The 19,549-nt window shown below is 32.8% G+C and overlaps 1 protein-coding gene across 4 annotated transcripts in view; it reads right to left on the bottom strand.

The window, feature by feature from the left end:
• The window catches only part of TENT2 (terminal nucleotidyltransferase 2), a 64,892-nt gene that overhangs the window by 24,185 nt on the left and 21,158 nt on the right, over positions 1-19,549 (bottom strand). For 3 of the 4 annotated variants that reach the window (XR_001154662.3, XM_012766778.3, XM_076008143.1), the window contains exons 6-11: positions 14,456-14,570; positions 14,274-14,365; positions 12,502-12,580; positions 10,723-10,792; positions 7,710-7,786; positions 7,200-7,328 (exon numbers count right to left, since the gene is read on the bottom strand). Coding sequence is in view for 3 of the 4 variants with exons in the window: in XM_012766778.3 (XP_012622232.1) it covers positions 7,200-7,328; positions 7,710-7,786; positions 10,723-10,792; positions 12,502-12,580; positions 14,274-14,365; positions 14,456-14,570 (562 nt within the window). In the remaining variant the exon portion in view is untranslated. The remainder of the gene's footprint in view (positions 1-7,199; positions 7,329-7,709; positions 7,787-10,722; positions 10,793-12,501; positions 12,581-14,273; positions 14,366-14,455; positions 14,571-19,549) is intronic. The other variant, XM_012766782.3, reaches the window with a different exon arrangement.

Genomic DNA, 19,549 nt, shown 5'->3' with positions numbered 1-19,549 from the left:
TACACCCCAGGTAAGAGACTACAAGGGTTTATGCTAAAAAATTCAACAGTTTTCATATATTTCATGAAATTAACCCTAATCCCTAAAAATTCAAACTTAAAATATATGAAAATTGACAATTGAAGATTTTCTTAATAAACTATATACTTCTATGTAAACCAAAATTCCTTATATGGTTTTATAATAATAGGCTATCAGTAAAAGGACACATGTCATCTGGTCTAACATCAGACATACACACAAAATAAGCAAGACAAGGATTATTCTACAGATACTAAACGGACACTGCTAAGATGGAAGTAGTTATCAAAAAACATAATTTTAAAAGTAAAGTGCACTGATACTATGAGAGAACAACAGTTCTATCATAATTGTCATTTATTATTTAATTTCCACAATATCAAAACTTAAATAGTACCAAGAAATTGATGTACTGCAAAAATAAAATAAAATAGAATAAAAGAAAATCTGAAAGAAAATCTTCAACTTCATTAATACATTTTTTAAAAGAACACTTCAGTAAAAGTTAGAAATCTAAATCAGGAGATTTGCAACAATCTGCTATAAAATAAAATTTCACACAAAGGAATCACTATCCTCATGTTATCACCGTATTTTTTGTTATTCTTCACCATTCAATAGTTTTAAACAAATCCAATCTCATTAAATGCATTAGCAGTGACTTCACATCATTATAACGTAACTGGAATAATATAAAAAAGCAAAGTGCCTAATAAAAAAGTGCCTAATATTCATAATATAAGAAGTAACTATAAAATATGATGTCCCAAGTATGGTAAACTGCAAGTAATACATTTTCAAGATTTCTTTAATATTAGAGAAACCAAATGTATTATAATATGATATGCTTTGTACTTAAGTATTAGAAATACATTATATATAACTAAATAAACTCAATAACAAAGAATATTTAATTCACTTTTAATTTGTTATTTGGCAAAAACTTTTAAAGTGACTTCTGGAATACATCCATGTACATGTAATCAATCATTATGACCAACTTACACAGTCTCCAACTATAATTGCCAGGGTATAAATTCCTACTACTTAGTATAAAGTAGGATGCTTTATTTAAATTTCTCTTCTGTATCATGCTTTATCTCCAAGTTGAAAACTGGAATAAAATTCTGTGATAGCCTGTACATTTTCAGTATATGACTAAAAATATTAGGAGGAAAAACTCACTCATTACTTACCAGAATAACTTTTAAGAAGTACAAAATATTTCTACCCCCTACCCCCAGGCATTCAAATGCTCAAAATTCCAGAAGACCCTCCAAGTAAACTCAAGCCCCAGTCACTTTAATTCTAAATGTCTCTACATTTATATTACACTTTTTAATGGCTTTCTTATAGTTTTAATACAAAAGTCAAACTGGAAAATCTTTTTTTTTTCTTTTTCTCTTTTTCACTTCTGTTTGCATAGCAAGAACAAACTGGAAAATCTTATTAGAAATTAATTGACTTAAAAACCTGAATTTCTTTCCCATTAAACACACCAGTACATTTAAATTATTATAAAAGGATTAATAAAGATTATAGAGAACTAGAATAAAGAAATTTTATCTCATTCTAAAAGCATAACTAGAATGCTAGGAGAGAAAAACAAATACTAACCACTGGTTAAGGATTTTTCAATGGACAAAAGAGCCTTTCTAGAACTAAGCAATTTGGAAGCAGGGATATTATTCAGTTAATTCTTTGTCTTACAACCGGCAAGATTTCTAAACACTAGTCATTAGAGAAACAATTAGCATACTATGGCAGTTACTATTAACACTGTCCTGATACTAATCTCAAAGAGTTCAGTAATTTAAATGTTTAACTTTATTCAAAGCAATGTAAATTCTGAAACAATCTAGCTATATAATCTAGCTATATCACCTATTCTGACTTCAGAATTTTGGACGATAGGTTCAATTTTAAATTTCTTTCTCAATAGCAAATTAAGGGAGGGGAGGGAGAAAAGAAACAAAGAAAGAAAGAAAACTCATTATTCCAGTAATGCCTCAAGTATATCTATAAGATTTTACTTTGCTGCAGTTCAGATGAAGACTTGCTGATCAGGAACTCACAAATTTATACCCATAAACTTTTTATACTGATTTATCAAAAATTCAACTATTAAAAAAGCAGATTGGCTGGGAGCAGTAGCTGACGCCTGTAATCCTAGCACTCCGGGAGGCTGAGGTGGGAGGATAGCTTAAGGTCAGGAATTCCAGACCAGCCTGAACAAAAGCGAGATCCCAGCTCTACAAAAAATAGAAAATATAGCTAGGCATGGTGGTACACACCTCTAGTCTCAGCTACCCATGAAGCTGAAGCAGGAGGATTACCTGAGCCCAGGAGTCTGAGATTGCAGTGAGTAATGATGACACCACTGCACTCTAGCTACAGTGACAGAGCAAGATGACTGTCTCCAAAACAAATACAAAAAAAAAAAAAAAAGCTGATTTTCAATAGTACTAAGCAACCATTAATTATGAAAATGCAAGGACAATTTTAAAAGGCCAGGCCAGGTGTGGTGGCTCCACACCTATAATCTTAGCACTCTGGGAGGCTGAGGTGGGAGGATGGCTCAAAGTCAGGAGTTTGAAACCAGCCTGAGCAAGTGAGAGACCCTGTCTCTACTAAAAATAGAAAGAAATTAATTGGACAACTAAAAAATATATACAGAGAGAAAAAATTAGTCGGGCATGGTGGCGTGTGCCTCTAGTCCCAAGTCCCAGCTACTCCGGAGGCTGAGGCAGAAGGATCGCTTAAGCCCAAGAGTTTGAGGTTGCTGTGAGCTAGGCTGACGCCACAGCACTCACTCTAGCCTGGGCAATACAGCGAGACTCTGTCTCAAAAAAAAAAAAAGGCCTACCAGATAGTTCTGTACCTGGGAATATGGTAAATATTCCATGAAGTTCATTAATGTTATTATTTCTAACCAATGAATAATTTTGCCTTTATCATTAACTCTTAAAGAGTGTCATTAAAATCTCTTCTCAATAGGTTTTTCCCCTCATGCTTTGATCAGCCGTCTTTTCAAGTACACGTAGTCTATTATTGACTATTAAAATTTATTTCAGGAAATGCCTTAATCTTTTTAACCTTTCTACATATAGAGGACCTGTTTCCACCTCTGTTCATGGCAGAAAAGATATTAAAGCATTTCGTAAGTTAAATAAAAACTTAAAGGTCACTTAATCTAACTGTTTATGTTACAGATGAGAATATTAAGATCACAGAGGCACAAATAACATGACCCAAATCACAAAAACTAATTGTTTATGGCAGAGCTGGAACTGCTCAATACACTTTGCAGGCTCTTGTATGCCCTTTCCCCTCATAGTAATGTGATACTGCCAAGAAAAGCAACTACCGATTTTAATCATTCTAATTTCTTCTAGGGAGGAGTAGCCTCAATATGCCAGTAGAGAGTTACAAATTAGCTCTAGGTAGCTGAGGTCCTTCAAGAAAGACCTAGAAACAGCTGATTATAGTGTCATTAAGTTACAAACCACCTCAATAAATGGGACCACGTTGTCAAAAATATGTTTAACAAAATCTATACCAAATTTTAATATGATTTCATTACACTGGCAAAATACTAACATTTAAAATTTTAACTTGCTTGCAAAATCATACAGGGGCACTTACATTTTTCTAAAGAAGTCAATCAAATTAAAGTTTTAACGAAGCCAGTAAGAATGGAGAAATAGGGTACATATTCTGGATGTTTATGTGTGTTAAATGCTTTAGTAAAATCTAATTTTTAAATCGCTACTAAAATTATGAATAGTCACTGACTGAATTGTGGTACATGCAGGCTATATTATTCTTTATATTTTGTATATATTTTAGAAATTCTTATCTATTCAATTTTTAATAAAAGTGAACTGCAACACACAAGGGGACAGAGTTCATTTTTAAAAAACCAAATGTAATATATGTTTCAGACTGAACCATAAAACTGGACAAAAAATGATTAGTGACACATAAAGTAGTATCTAAAATAGTCAGTTGCATGTTTCAAATCCTTTTAGAGGAGCAAACAGATCATCAAACCAGTATGTATCAAGACTTGCCAGCAATAAAAAATACCTGTGTTAAGATTAGCTTTAAACATTTTAACAATAAAGAGGAAAATTATATTAAACCTGTGATGACTGATTAATAAAACGCTGGTCCATTTAAATGATTTCAAGTCTCTCTTGATAAGTCAAAACAATTCATTTGATTCTATCATTCAAAGGTAAATATATTTCTTATTTAATATATACTATAAAACATCTACAAGTATAAAGAAAACAAATCCAACTGTCCATACATAACCCCTGCTAAAATACTGGCACATATCTTTTCAGCATTTGTATACATATACACAACACACAGTTACTGTTTTTAAATAAAATTAGCATCATGGCCTAAAACTGATTTTTTAAGGATATTAACCCCACATCTGTAATACATGTTATAAAATATTTTACAACTAAATTTTGATTAAAACATAGAAACAGAGTTTAACATTATATTCTGTCAAGAATGCAGAATACCAATTGCTTTGATGAGCAAGGAGAGAATGGCTGACATCTTAGAAAAATTAAGAACATTAACATAAACACTTTGGTCAATAATGGCACCCTATCTCTAGGCAAAGGAGGGGTGAAGATGCACCTATAGGTAAAAAATCAAGATTTTCTTAGGAACCAGCTGGAAGTCTAGTTTCATAAATATGAGAAAATGCTCACAAAATTCCCCACTATAGAGCAAAGTTTCCTAAACTGATAAACTGAGAAAATAAAAGTGTGTGTGTGTGTGTGTCTGTCTGTTTGTCTCTCTGTTTCAGAGGTTGTGGGGGCAGGTAACAATTATACTGTTTGGGGATGGTCTATCAGTTATTCTGAGATTGTTTCCTTACTTTTTTGGTGTTAATATGTACCATCTTTTATGAAGTTATGGTAGGAATCAGTAGCAATTGTTTGATTCTGATACTTAACAAAAACTCTAGTTCTATTTTTTTGACATTTAAATATTCCTTGAAATCTAAAAGCCATGCCATAATGTACAAGTAAAAGAAGATGTAAAAACACTATTTACTTAAGAAGACCATGTTTTTACAGAGGAAAAAAAAATACCAATTATAGTTATTCATTTGTCCAAAAACGTTGGAATTAAAAGAACTGAACTTGGCATTTAATGTGTGGCTAGATAAACATTTTAAAACCCCTGCAAAGAAAACAAAAGCTGGAATAAAACAAATATTAACATTAACAATCTTTGGGTATGGAAATACATGGGAAGTTTATTTTTCTCTTTCCACTTTTAGTGTATTTTCAAGATTGTCTATATAACTATTTTAATATCACTACATTTTAACTGTTATTTTAAACAATATTTCTGAAACAAAATAGAGAATTCCTGACAACCCATCTCACCTCTGAACTGTTCTTTGTGAAGGCACTGGTAGAACAATCTTTTCTTTTGTCCCTAACTACTTCTATCCTCCTATTAGCAGAAGTCACTCACTATAAATAAATTCTCAATTTGGGCATCATCCCTCCAATGCCTATGCAAAGAAGCAATCTCCCAGTAATTATTCGTTAGACAAAACTGTAATCCCCAAGTCTGAAGAATTCCAATTGACCTACCAAGGATAGTGTGCCTTTTCCATTTCTGGTTCCCAGTAGCTTCAGTATAGAAACACTACTACAAAGGGCACCAAATCATCTCAACTTTCCAAACTCTGATCTTTCTACTGCCTTTCCAAAATTGCTAACATTATCTCTGTTATCACTCTCAGAATCTAAATACAAAAAGCATCGATTGATGCAATAAAAGGACATTTTTAAATAGGTATTTTTTAAAATGACTGCATTGTAATATTTGTTACAGAGCATATGATATGCTGATGGTGCTCTATCAGCTCAATTCACACAATGGTAGTAAAAAGATCACATTTTATTAGTAATCCATGAGTTATTTAATAATTCATGTTTTAGTAGGTGACAGCTATGGAAATGTTAAATTTTTACATGTCAAAAATGTAAGCTTCATGAAGAAAATAATTATTTTTCTATTTTGTTCACTGCTATATTCCCATATCCTAGAGTAATACCTAGGATTTACTTGGTAAGTATTTAATAAATCTTCACAGAATTAAGAAATGAGTATTATATATGCTAATATGTTTTTTCCCATTACTATAATCTTTGGAAACACATTCTAAACTGTGGAAATAACATCAGCCCAGAACAGATCAGGATGGAAACATTCTAGTAAATGGTCTTCTACTACATTAGCATCAAATCTTTCACTCAATCTTCATGCCACCAGATACAGATTCAGTTGGGCAGTCGGTCAGTCATTCAGAAACTCAGACCACTGGTCTAATAACTACAAAAGAGTATATGTATCCATCTTTAACAACTCTTAGAGTCCAGCTGAGCAGAATGTATAAAATGGTTTGACTGTTACTTCTTAGATTATTATGTACATAAGATTATTAAATATGAAAGTACAAGTTCCAATCAGATCTGGTCAGTCTGTCCTACATTTCTAGGGAACTTTCAATACAGTAAAAATTCTCACACTCATCTTATGAATGACCCAATTACAAGGGTTCACTTATTACTGTTTGTCACCATGCATGACACAAAAGTATGGTTTTTACCAGAATGGTCTCATAAACAATGGCTACGTGGATTTAATAAAAATCCAGGGACCAATCTGACACAACAGTCCTCTAAAGATAAAATCTAGACATGGAGAGCAGCTGAAAGAGATTAAAAGTTTCTTTTATCATCAGGAAAATCATAATTCTTATCTCAAATGAAAAATAAAAAATGTGATGAATGGTGCTTGAGCTTATTTTTATAGGCCTTCTGAACATTCGTCTGCCTCAAGATAATGAGTCCACAATACAGTGATAAAAGTTCTTTGAATACAGGAGTGGCTACAGAATAACTGTCAAAAAATAAAAACAAAGTGAAACTTCTTCATAATGTTTTCCAGGGAATAACATTCCTAAAATATTTGTTCAAATCAACAAAATATGAAATATGGCTTTATAGATCTTACAAAAAACTTTTCACTACAATGCTACTTAAATATAGGGCAAATAGGGAAAACACCATAATGAAGTTTAACTGTATTTCACTTTCAAAAATTGGGAAAAAACTATTTATACTTACTTTGTAAATAGTGCAAAACCATCAATACAAGACTATAGCTGTTTAAAGTACCACGACTGGCATCATTTATCTGATGGTGACTTGCCCACTTCTTAATCACCAGCACTAATGGACGAACTCGGTTTTCAACTGAAAGTAAAATTAAAACTTAAAAATGATAAGAAGATATTACAGTTTCTTTAAAAGTTTATATCATTTCCCAACTCCATGCCAAAAAAAGAACATTGCCTTCCTGTGTATTAAACACTGTGTTCACCATAAATGTGTCTTACTTCTAAAACTTTCCTTAGTTACCTTTGAAAAATTATCAACTATTTAAATGCACTCGATTTACCTATAACTATAGTAGTATATGATTTTAGTGTGACAACATATGCAAATAATAAAACACATTATACTTAAACACAACTAACAAGATGTCACTATTTACTACAAACATCTTTCAAAAGGAATAAAGAATAAAGAAAAAACAGAAGCTGAAAATTAATTAGAAACCAAGCAAAAACTTACGGTATGCGTAAGTTCTGAGAAGGAATGTGTTCCTTATTCCAACAATGTTGTTTACATTCAAGTCAAACTCCACACAACTGTTAAAAAAACAAAAACAAACAAAAAAAAACCCACTTTAGCTCAAGTACAAATAAACTCCCTCCCTAATCACTAAATTGATGTCCATCTATCCAATGATGCAAAATAGCATGGGTCAAAACGCCACAGATCTGATTTTAAAATGAGGCACTCAGAAATAACAATTACTACATACTCAATTTATCATTTTAATGTGATTTGGGATGTATTAAAACCATAAAATAGGATTATTGTTGAAAGATCAGTAACAGGAACATGGTGGTAAGGCTCCAACTACCCCAAACAAAGGAACTTTTTAAATCTTATAATCCTTTTCAGATAAAATTATGTGACCAAAAACACTTCTGAGCAAGTTACCTCAGTTATATATTCTTGAATAATTTGGAACTATAGCATCATATACCTTAAAACAATAGGAATAAAGGGCCAAACAAAATACAAGGGGAAAAATAAAAAGCTCCATCTCACAATAGATTCCCTCTAAGAGGGCTGGAAAATTATATGTCAAATTTACCTACTGGTATCTGGGAAGAGCTAGAATACTCAAACACATAACAGAAGAGATGTTTCTTTGAAAGCAAAAATATGCAATTCACAACTCAGAAAATAGGCAATAATGATGGGCTCTATAAAGAATGGCTAACCCCATAAACAAAAGGAAAGATTATTTTATATGTCAGTTCCACTTATACCAATATACTATGAGGTCCAACTTCTGAACACTAAATTTTTCTATGAAATGACTGTCTAAAATAGAGACTTGATAAATGTTTATTTTTATTACCTAAAAACTAGAAACAAACCAAATATTTAAACATAGGGAACAGTTAATAATTTATTCATTCAATGAAATACAATAAAGCCATTTAAAAAACTACACAGAATATTTAATGATATAAGCAAGTGTTCATGAGATATGGTTAAGTGAAAATACATGATCTCGATTTTACTTTTAAAAACTCTTATGCGTTCATAGGCACAAAAAAGAGACTGAATAGTTTATACCAAAGCGTTTTGTTTTGTTGTTCCAAAATCCAAAACTTATAGTGCTGACATATACCAAAATGTTAACCTCAGTTATGTCTAGGTGTTAGGAGTAGAAGTTTTATTTTATTTTATTTTTTTGTTTTGTTTTGAGACAGGGTCTCACTCTGTTGCTCAAGCTGGAGTGAAGTGCAGTGACCTCATTATAGCTCACTGCAGCCTTGAAATCCTGGGCTCAAGCAATCCTCCTGCCTCACCCTCCAGAGTAGCTCAAGTACATGGAGTACAGGCATGCGTGACCAGCTAATTTTTCAGTTTTTTTGTAAAGACAGCATCTCACTCTTGCTCAGACTGGTCTCAAATTGTTGGCCTCAAGCAATCCTCCCATCTCAGCCTCCCAGTGTTAGTATTACAGTCATGAGCCACCATACCCAGCCGGTTTTGGGGTTTTTTTTTTTTATGGTTTATATGGAGAATTATGAAATAGTACTTATAAAGAACACTTAACAACAAAAAAAGTTTGTATAACAATCTTAAATAGAAAAAGAATAAAACTATTTATGTAACTATGACTACAACCATACATTATTAAAAACAATTATAATTAGCTAATATTACAATAACTTTAATGTTTATCTCCCTATATATCTTGTATCTTTGTGTTTTAGGAAACTCTTAACACTATCTACTTGGCAGAAATTCAATAAATATTTATAGATTTGATGGATGTTAAGATGAAGGAAAAGGAAGGCTTCAACCAGGCATGAAGGTTTGTTTGATCAATACATAACCTTGTTTAATGCTGTATCTCTGTTTAAAGACATTTTATTTAATACGTACAGCTGATTCATTAACAGTGAACTCATGGCCAAGAGCACTGTAACTCATGCTTGAAAAAAGCCTATCTAACATACATTTTCTCCACAGGGCACATCACAGTTTTCTTGCACTGGGAGATATTAGACAATACCTCAGCACTATGCTTGGAGGCCATTCTAAACAGCAAAAAAGCACAGAATGTGAAAAATACGGCAATAATGAGACTATGAGAGGGATATTTGTTTGCAGTAGAAAGCTGAAACAAGAAGGCAGAGTATCACCTCATCCTATCTCAGCTGGGAACATGATACTGGGCAATTCAAAATTTGTGCCACTCTGTGTTATATATCCAAGAACGACCACCAAAGCATATGAATACTGACACGGGCAAGCTACAAAAAAATTTTAGCAAGTAGGTGAATTTGTAAATATGGAATCCTCGAATAATAAGGATCAACTCTGTGTGTTTATATGTATAATTTTAAGTATTACTTTTGTAAAACTGGGCTAGATAAACCTGATTTATCACAATCTCATTTTTAGAAAATAATTGCAAATCTTTTTTCACTAATAAAATAATCAACACCTATTTACATTTTATAGTCAGATATTATATGAAAGATCCTAATACCAGAGCCTATAAGAAATTGAGAACCAAAGCTGGTAGAATATATAGATGAATGTAAGTTTTGAATAGAACAAGTGTTAAGTATATCTTCCTGTTTTTCTTTTATATTTATTACTCTAGGTATTATATGTATCTTTCATTAAAATGAAACATAACTTGTTTAATCATAATTATATTACAACAGACCTTAAGCTATATTCTTGAGAATGCACTACATTTCCAAAAAGCAAGGAATCATTTAAAAATCTAAAATATAAATATGTATATATTCTTAAATTGAATAGTCTCAAATACTCAAAATGTCAAGCAGAATAACTAAGTACAGTTAAACATGAGAAAGAATTGTTCTATTTTTAAAAATCATTTCAAATACTAAGTCAAGTGATTTCTAAAAACTGAAGATAAGCTGTCTGCTATAACATACACTTCTTGATTGTCTACATCAGATGGCTATCTAAATATGATCTAAAAGCAACTGAATAAAGAGAATTCATAATTATTTACCTGACTTTATCCCTGAACTTCACAATTGGCACTTTTGCTCGAATCAGCTGAGGTCTCTCAATGTAGCCGGCTGAAGGATAAAAGATAATGTCGATATATGGAAATGTTTCCCAAATTCACAGTGTTCCCAAGGCACATTTCTTAAAAGTAGTATTTTACTAAGCTAAAACAATTTAACAAAATGTTGTCTTTAATAAGGCAAGAAAATAAGTGAGGACACTATTGAATTCTTCTAAGACTAGAGGGTCCAGTAATCCCTTACCCTACCATTTGGAGGCTTTATTTTAAGGTTATTTTCAGAAATATGGTTTAATATCTAATAGTATCTACAAAGAAATTCATCAGAGCATTATGAGAGCAAAAAAATACCTAGACCAATGGCACAGAATAAGTATTACAGTGAGTCTTAAATGTAGAAATGCTTTGCAACATGATACATGGGCTGAGACACATTCACTTAAGTATGATCTCTACAAAGGAAATACATATATACATATTTTTTTATTCCATCAAACTTTTGAAAAATTTTTTGAGTTGAGATTAATGTTCATTGTGGAAAATTAGGAAAATACAGAAATGTATAATAAAGAAATCACAAAATGAGCAATTTTTTAATTTGTAACTACAGAAAATTTTTTTAAACCTGAAAATTATGTTATAATGTTTTCACTATCAAAATTATAAAATATATCAAGCTTTAAAATAAAATATATGTGCAGGAATTCAGTGAGGTTCAAGGAAAAATAAGATTATAGTTAAAAGTTTTAAATAACAAGTGCAGGATCTGACATCAACAAACTATGCTCCAGGCATGTTACCGAACGCATTGATCAGTCTCTTCAACTATTAAAAACAATAACCAAAAGGGGGAAAAACCCTTCATTTGAATTAGATGATCTCTGAGGTCTCTTCCATTTTTAGTTTTTTATGATTTCTAATAGTAGCTATTAAAAATCCACTTAAGGTATGAATTACTCTTTTATTTTACAGATGTGAAATTTTAAGTTGGCTGAAATAAATCATTTGATTTATTTCTCCCCTACAATAGATATAAGTTGTTCAAGGGCAGTAAATGGTTACTTGATTTGTATTTTCCAGCTCAAAGCTTGGTGCATAATAAGTATCTGTTAAACAAATGAACAAATGTCTTTCTAATATCACACAGTGTGGCTTCAACTTTCTACAACATTCTGTAAAAGTTTAAAAAATTATTTGAGATGGCTTAACATATGGATTAAAATCTGTTTAGAGTCAGTTTATTCAAAGAGTAAAATCTTACAATAAAATTGCCTAACTCAACAATTTTTCTTTCTTTGGAGTTAACATTTTTGGGCCTCCTGTTCAGTGATCATATTTTTAAAACAAGTAAAGATGCACTTCATAGCAAAACGGATTCATTTCTCTCTCTCTTACATAAAGGAGATTATCTGTATCACTCTTTTGGCTTTTCACAGATACTTTGCATTAAATATATTTATATTCATGCCTTAATTTCTCTAACAGTCTATAACCTTTTGCGAGAAAGAACTAAAACTTTAGTTTCGAATCCCCCAATGCATTCAGTGGGATATTTTGCAAGTAAGTTCAATACAGATTTGTTGAATAAATGGTCACTCTTCCTTTTAATCAAAAGTTAAAAGGAATCCATTTGGAAAAAAGGATCCACATTATACCTATCCTGACCAGAATAAACAATTCTTACCAGAAAATAAAGTGAGAGACATTTTAAATAAATAGTTATGTCAGATGACATATGAACTTGAGGCATGTCAGACTTACAAAGTCTAGTACAGAAGTGTTTATGGACTAAGGTCAGTATATGCCGTGCTTCAGTCTTCTGATTTACCTGAAAAAAATACTGAAAAGTTAAAAATAAAGTGTTTTTTCATTATCTTTTCTAAGCTTAGTGTTTCATTTTCTTAAAGTATCTCAACCAAAAGAAAACATACAAGGTACACTTTTTTTGGAGTTATTTTTCAATATACATTTAATTACATTATAGAAAAAGTCAATTTTTAATGCTATCTTTCAAATCTACTTTTCTAAATCAATTTGTGATTTTAAATTTAAAGTATAGTTTTTTAAGAAATTCTGAAACAGCATATATGGCATTTTTCCTTCAGTATAAAGAGCAATCTTCTTCAACAAAAATAAAAAGAATTTAAATTTTCTGTAACATGTTTTATTTCCCTAATCTAAACAGTAAACTATTTAAGGACAGGTTTATATCCGTGGTGCTTCAGTTTGAGTGTAAGCTGTGACAACAATTTAGACATGTGAATAAAACTGGAAGACTAGGGGGATGTACCTAAGTGTAATCCAATTGCATGAGAAAGTTAATAAAAACTCTTGTCTATTCTATCTGAGGATGGGGGTGCGGTGTAGAATGTGTTCTCTACCCTGTCCATAATTTTAGAGTTTTTTTAAAGCCTCTCCTGTACATGAGTCCAAAGACTAGAAAAATGTAAGAGTTTCTTTCCTGGAATAAATCTTACTCTGATTTGCAATAACTAGATGTTATTTTTGTTAGTGGAATAATATGAATAGTAAAAATATATACTACCATTCAACTGACTTTTTTGTATTTTTGAAGATATAAAACATAATGAGGCACATTAAAATTATACTGAACTTAATCTAATCTTCAGTAGTTCAAAAGACACCTCAGTATCTTATAGAGGCTGCTTCAGTCAGCATAATAAACACCAATTATTATGGTATTAAGGAATACACAAAGGTATCAGTTAACAGGAAATTCAAATAAACATAATACAAATTGAGTATCCCTAATTTCACAATCTGAAATCCGAAAAGCTCCGAAATTCAAAATCTGAAAATTTTTGAGTGCTGACATGATGCTCAAAGAAAATGCTCACTGGAGCATTTCAAATTTCAAGTTAGGGATGCTCAGCCAGTAAGTACAATGCAAATATTTAAAAATCCGAAATCCAAAACACGTCTGGTCCCATGCATTTCAGATAAGGGATATTCAAATTGTGTTATTAAATAACACAATTTGGTTGCTAAAGAAAAAGAAAAAAATAAAGTCCAAATATCAGAGGAAAATATATTTAATAAATCACAATAGTCTTATTTTAAATTTCAGTGAAATCTTTCTGTTTTCCCCCAAAATAAAACTCCCAAACATCATAGCATTTTCAAGGGGGAAAAAAAGATTAAAAATAGAATCACTATGAATTCACATGGAAAGGAAATATATCAAGAAGATAATATTGCCACATGCATTTCTTCTCTGCTGCAAGCTGGTATCACATCCAACCCAATGATGTTTCAAAACAGAGTTCCTTAAAAACACATAGTGAAGCCATCTCACTTTAAAAACTTAGAACTGATAGTTCCTATTACGCTTATTGTGCACATGCCTTAAAAGAAAAAGAAGCAATTCCTGGGTTTCCTGGAATTATGGTAAAGAGAAAATCCAAAGAAGTAATTACAACAAAGCAAGTTCTTTTCCTCAATGATTTTTATATAAAATTTCTTAACTGACTTAACACGAGACACATACTTGGAATAAATGTTTCCTTACTTACTGGTTCTTCCTTAACAACAAGGCATAAATCACCATCACTGCTCCGGGTACCAAATCCATTTAAAGAGGATCCAACCAAAAAAAGTCTGCTTTCTAGAGAAAACAGAAAAATTTTATAAGATTATTTAAAATGTAAAATTGGAATACATATAAATAAAGGGCATGCAAAATAGGGAAACATACGTGGAAATAACAGTTGAATTTCTCTTTGCAGCTCTGTTCGACAGAGTTCTTTCTTCTTTAAATCACTTATTTGCTGCTGACATGTTTCAAATAACTCCAGTATCTGCTGACTCAGCTTGAATCCACCGCCAGAAAAGGATAAAAGTTTTGTTCAGAAATGTAAAAATAATTATCATACTGAGAAGAATAAATCAATTCTACTGACAGTCTTTTTAAAACAAATATATATTATCTTCATAACACTTTCCAATATGAAGCTATTGTTACTCAAGTACAGGTAGGGGAATGGTTTGAAAAACTACATACAAATTTTACAAAGTAAAACATTACTTACAAGCCACTTTTAAAGTTTAATCACAGATAACTCATAACTAGCACAATCCATGGGTCAGCAAAGTACGACCCTTGGTTACTGTTTTTGTACGGCCCATGAGCAAAGACTAGTTTTTACATTTTTATAGAATTATAAAAGCAAACAAATAAATAAGTTTCAAAAGAAACCACATGTGAGAAGCAAAGCCTAAAATAGTTACTATCTGGCCCTTTAAAGAAGTTTTCCCAAGCCCTGGTGTTCACTCAGCAATAACAAATAAAACAGACTTTAGAAGTCCAGTGGTCTTCTATGTCATGCAAACTACCCTCCTTCTCCATTTTTATAATGCTACCCTGAACCCTAACTTCATGTTAGCATCTACTGACCACCCTGTTTATCTACTATGATCTGGTTCACATGCTTTCCCCTCCAGCCCAACTCCTGCCATCACCATAGGTGATTATCTGTAACGGGCTACACATCACAACATACTCCATTTCTGAACTTTTTTACTCCAATATTTTTCATCAGTGTATAGTACTACAGCTATAATGTGTCTTTACAATAAACTATAACTGCTCTAGCTCTGAAATTTTAAATTGCAAAATACCATTGGCTTCAATCTCCTGTTTAACACTGACTTTTTAATTCCCCTTTATACGTAGGCTCAGGGTATAGAGAAATCTAGATTGCCTCGAATCCTCCCTCCCTTTTCTCTCAATCCATTAGTACCTAAATGGTGTGATTTCCTTCCATATGCAATCTATATCCCACAATGCATACCCATGCCTCAGCAACAATATCCCGTTGTCATGTTCTAGTACCTGTCCTACTCAATCCTAATCTTAAATCAATACAAAAACCACCATCTCTGCTCTCACATCTAAGCTATTATGAGATAAAACTGAAAAAAATTAAACCACAAAATTGGAGTCTTTCAAACTTATAGTCTAACGGTCAGTCCAAGGTTGGCCCTTAGCAACACTCAACAATTACTTCCAAGTCTCTGGTTAGATATTGCTCCTGATTTTCACCATACCATTCCAAAATCTTTACTACCTTCCTCAAATCCTCTGAACTTATCTCACTTTCTCAAGCAGATAACCTCACATTAAAGTTTACTAACAAAATTGAGAATACCAGATGTGATATTCCTCAGCCGCCTAACCACAGACCTACAAATTAACATATCTGAATGAAATCTCATCTCTTTATTTCTCCTGTGAGACAAACTATCCTCTCTTCCCCTGTTCAAAGCTAATCCCTCTACTAATAATTTTGTATCCAAGCCTTTTGGTCACCTTAATGGCACAAATACCTCCATTAGTTTTTCGGTCTCACTCTTGTATTTTCAATCTCTCCCTCTCTAGGACTTCCACATAGTCATCACCAGGCAAAAGTATCACCCATCATTTAAAACATTTTCTTTTATCACATTCAAAATATTCATTTTAAGAAATCAGAGGCATTCTGAGCAACTTGGAAATAAAAGACATAATTTTCCCTCGTGAGTGGTTAGAGCCAAACATCAATACAGCAAGACCCACATGGTATCAAAAACAGTAAGAGGAAAGGGAATGGGATTTTAGTCCTAAAACCAGAATACCCAGAAATCAAATTGCCTATAGGTACTACCTTTTACCTCAAGCCCACAAACTGAGGGGTCCAACTAGATGTGAAACAGCAGCCAAAACTGGCAAGGAGCTTCACAGGCTACGATTCATAAGTAAATGCAAGCAGTCACAGAAAAATAAGAAATCTCAGAGCTAAATGACAAAAACAAAGGAATGTACCAAGCAGAAACTGCCAGGAAGAAAAAGCTAATCTAGGCAGTACAGGGCCACAGTGGCAAAGGAAAGTTCTAGAATGATTCTGACTTCCACGGGGCATATAACAATGTCTGGAAACATTTTTGGCTATCAAAATGGGTAGGAGGAGGGAATCTACCTACTGGCATAAAAGCCAGAAATGATGTCAATGAACATTCTACAATGCACAGGACAACTCCTCCACGGCAAAGATTATCTGGCCCAAAATACTAAAAGCACAGAAGATTAAAAAAAAAAACAAACCTCCTGGTATAGATAAAAGTAGGAAAAGTAGAAGAGAAAAGGTTCTCCAGAAGTATATTTCTGAATACCATATAACAACAGAGGAGGAGGAGTCCTAGAGCCACAAAGTTAGGAAAGCTAGCCTGTCCACCCTTCCCCCTCTAAAAGTTTTATGGAAAATGCCATCTCATTTAAACACAAATAACAGGGGGGGAAAACTTGAATCTCAGAAAGAGAGGTAAGAATGAGAGAGGAAAGAAAAAAATTTTTGAAGAATTAATGCCTGAAAAAGATTCTAATCAATTCCCAATTTTTTTTCAAAAAATGAGAATAGGCTGGGCATGGTGGCTCATGCCTGTAATCCTAGCACTCTGGGAGACTGAGGTGGGATGATCGTTTGAGCTCAAGAGTTTGAGACTAGCCTGAGCAAGAGTGAGACCCCGACTCCACTAAAGAAAAAAAAAAAGAAAGAAAGAAATTAGCTGCATACCTAAAAAACAAAAATACACACACACACACACACACATACATACAGCTGGGCATGGTGGCACATGCCTGTAGTCCCAGCTACTTGGGAGGCTGAGGCAAGAGGATTGCTTGAGCCCAGGAGTTTGAGGTTGCTATGAGCTAGGCTAACGCCACAGCACTCTAGCTGGGGGAACAGAGTGAGACTGTCTCAAAAAAAAAAAAAAAGAGAGAGAGAGAGAGAATAAACAGAGTAACAGTCCTACAGATATTGAAGCACACGAGAAAGACATGTCCATAAAACTGAGAAATGTTTAACATAATATAAAAACCAAGGCCTTTTCTCTATTTTAATTTTCTTTAAAAAAGATTAAAATAGCCAGGCCCAGTGGCTCATGCCTGTAATCCTAGCACTCTGGGAGGCCGAGGCGGGCGGATTGCTCAAGGTCAGGAGTTCGAAACCAGCCTGAGCAAGAGCAAGACCCTGTCTCTACTATAAATAGAAAGAAATTAATTGGACAACTAATAAATATAGAAAAAATTAGCCGGGCATGATGGTGCATGCCTGTATTCCCAGCTACTCGGGAGGCTGAGGCAGCAGGATTGCTTGAGCCCAGGAGCTTGAGGCTGCTGTGAGCTAGGCTGACGCCACAGCACAGGGCAACAAAGTGAGACTCTGTCTCAAAAAAAAAAAAAAAAAATTCACAACAGCAGGAAAAAGCATGAAATATTTATAAACATATTCATCAAGAGATATGTAAGACACACTGAAAACTATAAAATATTGATGAAAGAAATTAAAGACCTAAATAAATGGATATACTATGTTCACAGTTCAGAAGACTATTGTTAAAGATGTTAGTTCTCCCAAAACTGATCTGCAGATTCAATGCAATCAGAATCAAAGCCCAGAAATAGCCAAGCACAGTGGTGTGTGCCTGTTTTTCCCAGGTACTCAGGAGACTCAGCTACTCAGGAGACTGAAGTGGGAGGATCACTTGAGCCCAGAAGTTCAGGAAAAGAAAAAGAAAAGCCCAGACTTCTTCCAAAAAAATGATAAAATAATTTTGAATTTTATTTTGAAAGGCAAAAGACCAAGAACAGCCAAGAAAAAAATAAGAAAAGAGTTGAAGAACTTACCCTCCCTGACTTCTAAACTTACTATAAAGCTACAATAATCAAGACAGCTGATTACTGGCCAAAGAAAAAGATCAAAAGAACAGAACACTAAATATTTATAAATATAATGATAGAATTTGATTCAACACTAATGAGGGAGGCAGGTATAAATGAAATAAGATTGGCCAAGGTGGGAGGACTGCTTGAGGCCAGGAGTTTGAGACTGAGAGGATAGGAGTTCAAGAACAGCCTGGGCAATAGCAAGACGCTGTCTCTACAAAAAATAAAAAAAGAAATTAAAAAAAAAAAAAGACTCATCATATGTTGGTAATTGTTAAAACGGAGTGATATGAGGATTTATGATACTTTATTCTCTCTACTTTGGTATATGGTTTGGTATTTTCCATAATAAAAAACTAAAAACAAAGGTATCTGCATTTGTAATAAATTTAAAAGTAGCTAATATAAAATTTTAAATGATGCTTGAAGGATTAAGTTTTATTCGTCTAGAGCAGGAATTGGCAAACTATGGCCTATAGGCCAAGTATGACCTCTGACCTGTTTTGTAGGGGCAGCAAGCTAATACTTTTTACACATTTTAAGCACTGTTAAAAATAAAAGAAAAAAAGAGGTCCTATGTAGCACACATACCTAAAATATTTATTATATGGACCTTTTATCAATCCCTGATCTAGAGAATCAGTTAGGCAGATGAATATAAACCTAGAAGTCATAGCAGATACTCAATTTTCATTGAATAATGCAAGAAATAAATTCCTTTACAGCAATGCCCAGACTTTATGTTTGTAAAGTTCTTTCATCTGAATGACCATGTTTACTGTAGAAACATCCAAATGTGAAAATAATTTTTATAGTTATGTTAAAAATATGAAATTCCATATTCTTGTTCCTCTCCCTTTTTCACATGCATGGAAACATTTTTTCTTTCCCAAGAAATACTATAATGGAGATCTAATAAGTTTTTATATGAAAGATTCTCTTCACTATCTGGCCATTTACTTAGGGATTCATATTATCAAATCAGGTTACTTTACCCTGGAACAGACGTAGACAAAGAAGAGTCCAGATGAGACAAAAATTCAAAAGAAATATATATCCTGAAACACATATATCCTGAAACAAGAT

The sequence above is a fragment of the Microcebus murinus genome, chromosome 11 (assembly GCF_040939455.1).
Source record: "Microcebus murinus isolate Inina chromosome 11, M.murinus_Inina_mat1.0, whole genome shotgun sequence".
Lineage (NCBI taxonomy): Eukaryota > Metazoa > Chordata > Mammalia > Primates > Cheirogaleidae > Microcebus > Microcebus murinus.
This window is presented reverse-complemented; position numbering and strand designations above follow the sequence as displayed.